The 5693-nt window shown below is 40.9% G+C and overlaps 1 protein-coding gene across 1 annotated transcript; it reads right to left on the bottom strand.

Moving 5' to 3' along the window:
- Positions 1 to 2612: 2612 nt before the first annotated feature.
- LOC147971852 (protein FAR1-RELATED SEQUENCE 5-like) lies at positions 2613 to 4709 on the bottom strand. Its single transcript, XM_087524154.1, has 3 exons — positions 2882 to 4709; positions 2792 to 2799; positions 2613 to 2669 (listed from the first exon to the last, which is right to left on the bottom strand). The coding sequence occupies exons 1-3, from the start codon at positions 4707 to 4709 to the stop codon at positions 2613 to 2615; spliced, it is 1893 nt and encodes a 630-aa protein (XP_087380280.1).
- Positions 4710 to 5693: the final 984 nt, after the last annotated feature.

Raw genomic sequence — 5693 nt, 5'->3', positions numbered from 1 at the left:
ATACTAAAACGAAAATCGGATCAGAAATCGCGATCAGAAAAATCGCGGATTTAATCCGAGAAAAAGAAAAACGACGAACGTTCGTTAAAACGAACGAACGCTCGCTATTTAAATAAATCAGAAAACCGATCTATTTTAAAAAAACCGAAACTAAAAAAAATAAACAAAACCGTCGAAAAACCGAACGGTTTTTCGGAAAAAAAAACCGGCGACTAAAAAAAACTACCTCTGGCAACTCCGGCGACTATTCCGGCGGCGGCGGCGGTGGTCCGGCGGCGGCGGCAAGGCGGCGGCGGCGCGGGGCGAAGGCGGCGGCGGCGGCGCGGCAAGGCGGCGGCGGCGCGGGGCGAAGGCGGCTTGGGTTTGGGGGGGGGGCTTCCGGCTGGGCCTCCCCGGCTTTTAAAGCCGGACGGGCCTTAGTGTCCGGGTCGGACACGGCCCGTACGTTGGTTGCGCGTTTTTTTAAATAATTACGCTCAGAAAAAAACAAAAGGACTACTAAACGGACTCCAAAAATCCTGAAATAAATTTTCCCCGGCTTCTAAAATCAAGCTGCACAGGATGAACATTTATTTGGGGCCTAAATGCAATTTTGAAAATGCACATTTTTCTTAAATTCAAATAAAATAGCAAATAAAACCAAATAAAATCTTGTTTGACTTTTTTATTAAATCCTCAATATTTATTTATTTTTGGGAATGTCATTTTATTCCCTCTCTCATATTTTTATATTAGAAATAATTAAAGATAAAATAAATAAAATCAAATGATCCTATTCTCACAATTTGAGACAACTCAAACATGAAAATAACGAAATCCCCAACTCTCTCCGAGAGTCCTTGAGTTGCGAAAATTTCTAGGATCAACCAAAATGCAATAAATATGATATGCAATGATGATTTAGTGTATAACATTTCAAATTGAAAATTTGGGATGTTACATATGTGAAAGCCGAGCTTACTAACAATATTTAAGTTATGAAATAGGCTTATTTTGCTTTAAATAAGGATAAAACCATTGGATTACATGTGTTTTGCACACTAGAAAGAAAGAGTTCCAAATTCTTGATTCTTTGAGGGGGACGAAAATATCTCTGAAGCTACCAGGAAATTCGTTGAAAATTTTGTAAGTTTCGTATTCATGTGTGTACAATTAACTATATAATTTGTTTACCGTATGTAGTCAACGTGTTCATATTTTTTTGTCAGAGAGAGCAACTTGCAGGAGATATTCAACATGTAAATGATAGTGCTATTATGTCATTCCCGGATGTGTCCGCATGGCCTATAGTCCCCAACGACATGCCTCAACAAGAAGATGGGTGAGTTACATGTAGCATGTGCTTTTGAAATACATTAATTGATCAAGTGCTATCTTACTTAACGTGCTTTCAAAATTGCACTTATGTTTTTTTAACACAGAAACTCATGTGGATTGTTCGTCCTTCGCTGTTTTGCAATACTGGGACAGAGAAAAATTTATTACTATTATTTCTCAGGTGGGTACATTTTAAGTATGAAAAATTAGTACATTATATCATATATAAGTGATGAAAATAATATTATTTTTATTACTTTTCAGGAATCTATTGATAGTTCGAAAGAAAGAATGATAGCTGGAATTATTATGTCCCCCGAAAATAAGCTTACAGAAGTGAAGACAAAGTAATTCGACTTGCGAAGAGGAAACAAAAATAAAAATATCATACGACAATTCTACATGATTGTCAAAATATTATTTGTTCATGACTGAGGATTGTGTGTGGATGCTTTATTTTTTTATGTGAGTTTCAAATATTTTTAGCATGTCAAGTTTATGTACCCTGGCAAATTTATTAAAAATACATTTTAATCATTTCTTATTTTATTATTTAATTTTTAATTTATGTTCAATGAGTGTTCTCGCGAATATACGATTTGGGGTTTTAAAATACTCCGATGATATATGATGACGATCTCAGAGGCGAGCGCTGCCCGCGCCGCACGTTCGCCGCTACATGGCGCACGTGGGCCGCGTCATCTGGCCAACGGACCCGCGCCGCGCGTCGCCCTAGGGTTGGCCGTTGCCGGCCCCGAGGTTGATTCTACATCGGGCCGCGTGCGCCCCTCAGCGCCCGAGGGCGGCGTCAGCCTCGGAATCGCCCTCCGCGGCGCCTACTGGATCCTCCTCGTACGTGCGCCCCTCTGTGGCCGAGGGCAGCGTCAGCCTCAGGATCGCCCTCTACGTCGGCTCCTGAATCCTCCTCGTACGTACCGCCTCTTTGCGTCCGCTGGCGCAACTCGCGGGTCAGCCTTGCCTGTTAATGTTATTTTTCTAAATTAAAGCAACCGGCGGCTGTGCAGCGCCTCTGATCGCCCAACATGCATTATTTATACACAAAATCATATATATGTACGAAAAAATGTATATATTACATATCATGTTGAATTTGTATAACGCATATCATATTATAACGTAAAATTTGTATGCCGCATATCATATTAAGAACAACGAGTATAGTGCCAACAAATATGACATAAGTAAACACTGATTACAAGTCTCCTGTATCGATGTAACGAAAAAAATATGTAAGTACTATTATTTAAGACAACCAAATAAATCATCAACTATAATCAGAAGTTGTTCTTTTTATTCAAACATTTCTTTGCTATGATCATCATGCCATGTTCCTGCATAGAAAAATTGTAATATACGTCAAAATTTTGTAAAGTATTAACTAAACAAGAAAAGAACGTTAATGAAATGGTGTGTACATACTTTGGATTCTGAGGACAATTGTTTTTGAAATGACCTTTTTCTCTGCATAAACCGCATAGATGTATAGGAGGTTTCTCATCAAAACCTTTGGGTCTACCGTTTGTAGTCACACCAGATTCCTTACCACGGCCTTTGTTATTCTGCCCTTTCGGTGCTCCTTTCGTATTAATTTTTTCTGGATCACCAACAAAAACATGATTTTGATTCGGCACAAAAGCATCATCATGTGCAACTCTATGCTGTCTCACATAATCTTCCTCCTCAACATCCTTATTTTCTATCACATCCTCCAGAGCAGCCTTCAGTTTATCAAATAGAAATGGTTTATGACATGCCGCATGATTTGCTTCCGCATACAAAATAGTCAACACACTGTACTTAGTTCTCTCCTCAGTACCTGCCCATCCCCATGCGAAGAGATCGCTAGTGCGTTTCACGGGCAGTCCACCTCTAGCATTCTTGCTGAATCTTCGCAGCACTAAGCACCTAGGTAAGTACTGCACGTTCAACCTGGCTAAAACATAAAGAACATGCTTGCATGGAAGACCTTTACGTTTCATACTATCACAACTGCACTTCACTGTCTCTTCTGAATTACTAGGTGTATAGTCCACTTTGAATCTCAGTTGCCTGTTATTTTTCCATGCCACTATGAATCTCCTACTGACAGCTCCACTCAGTCTATCTATAATCTCAAGATCCGCTGCCTTCTTCATTTCTTTCTGCAAGAGGTAAAAGTTCACCGCAGTGAAGTCACGGGCAGCGGCTTTTTCAATGCATTTGAACTCGTCGAGTACTGGTACAGGGAGTGTCTGTGTGGACATGCAGTCGTCGTGTGACTCGTTCTCACGGAGCCGAACAATGCAGTTCTCATAATGCACAACCATATCAACAATTGTCATGCCAGAGTCAAGATGCATATGAAGGAAAGAGTTCAGACTCTCGCTCCTCTGGTTACTCCGCATACCAAGGAAGAACCCACCGGTGAGATATGACGCAGCCCAAAGCCTTTTCTTCCGGTACATCCTACGCAACCATGTTTCAGTTTTCTCCGACTCCCATTTAGCTCTAAAAGCTGCCCATCTCGCCTCAAACTCATCATGTGTAGTGGCATAATAAATAAGAGACCTGAACTCCTTAAGGGACTTGTGGTAGAGGTGTTTCTGCATGTTTTTCTCAATATGCCACGAACAAAGTCGATGCCACACGTCAGTAAGGACCTTTCTGACGGCCCTTATCATGGTTGCGTCTTCGTCAGTAATTACAGACCTCGGCTTCTTCTGACAATGAGCTCTTAAGAAGGTATGCAACACCCAAACGTATGTATCCTCCGTCTCATCTGACACAACTGCACAACCGAACACAGTGGTGCAACGATGATTGTTTAGACCAACAAAAGGTATGAATGGCATTCCGTACCTATTCATCTTGTAAGTGCTGTCGAAGACGATTACATCACCAAAGTCAAGGTAATCCCGATGTGACTGAGAATCACACCAGAACATGTTCTTCAGCTTTCCTTCTGCGTCAACAGTGTGCTCAAAGAAAAAGTCTGGATCCCTTGTCTTTCTCGTCATCATGATACCAATCGCAGTGTCCGCATCACCCTTTGCTAGCAACTTCATTTTCTCCCTATAACACATGTTATAAAGCTTCCTCCTCCCAAAACCAGCCAGTGCATATGATCCATACCTACTAACGAAGTTGTCATAAATCCAATGTTTTTTGAGCCCAACACCCGCCATTGCTAAGATCTCGAGCTTCTGGTATTCCTTTATCTGATTATGAGATCGAAGATATATAACTTCATCTGGTCTAGCAAGAGTGTGACTATGATCATCGCTGAAACTGCTGACATACCAAATGGAGCGCTCTCTGTCAACCTTCACAGTTAGATGGGCCTCGCAATAGCACCGAGTCTCCGCTCTCAGCCTGCGCTTCTTCCCTTCCATGGTACAAAACTTGGCCTGTCGTTTCCTAGACCTTGAACAGAGAAACCTCCTCAACCACCTACGTGCGTCGATACCCTTACTATATTTCAAGTTGTCCTTCCTAATGCTGAAGCCACACTTTTTCGCATAGTCGTTATAGAAATCGTATGCCTCCTCGTCTGTCCTGAATGTCATGGACATCACCGTCCAATGCCTATCCAGTGATTTTTGCTGGTATTCATCGTACCCAGTATCAAAATTGCACTCATCACCATCGGTATCATAATCGTTTTCGCACGTGTCACCATACTCTTCCTGAAAAAATACAAACAACCATATATGTCAGTAAATAGTTGTATAAGGACTATCATATATATTCACTTTTCACTACTTACTTTGCTCGAGATGAAGGAAATATGCCCTAGAGGCAATAATAAAGTTATTATTTATTTCCTTATAATCATGATAAATGTTTATTATTCATGCTAAGATTGTATTAACCGGAAACATAATACATGTGTGAATACATAGACAAACAAAGTGTCACTAGTATGCCTCTACTTGACTAGCTCGTTAATCAAAGATGGTTATGTTTCCTAACCATGAACAATGAGTTGTTATTTGATTAACGAGGTCACATCATTAGTTGAATGATCTAATTGACATGACCCATTCCATTAGCTTAGCACCCGATCGTTTAGTATGTTGCTATTGCTTTCTTCATGACTTATACATGTTCCTATAACTATGAGATTATGCAACTCCCGATTACCGAAGGAACACTTTGGGTGCTACCAAACGTCACAACGTAACTGGGTGATTATAAAGGAGCATTACAGGTGTCTCCAAAGGTAGATGTTGGGTTGGCGTATTTCGAGATTAGGTTTTGTCACTCCGATTGTCGGAGAGGTATCTCTGGGCCCTCTCGGTAATGCACATCACTTAAGCCTTGCAAGCATTGCAACTAAATGAGTTAGTTGCGGGATGATGTATTACAGAACGAGT

The sequence above is a fragment of the Triticum urartu genome, chromosome 5A (genome assembly GCF_056163025.1).
Source record: "Triticum urartu cultivar PI428250 chromosome 5A, HENAU_Tu73, whole genome shotgun sequence".
Lineage (NCBI taxonomy): Eukaryota > Viridiplantae > Streptophyta > Magnoliopsida > Poales > Poaceae > Triticum > Triticum urartu.
This window is presented reverse-complemented; position numbering and strand designations above follow the sequence as displayed.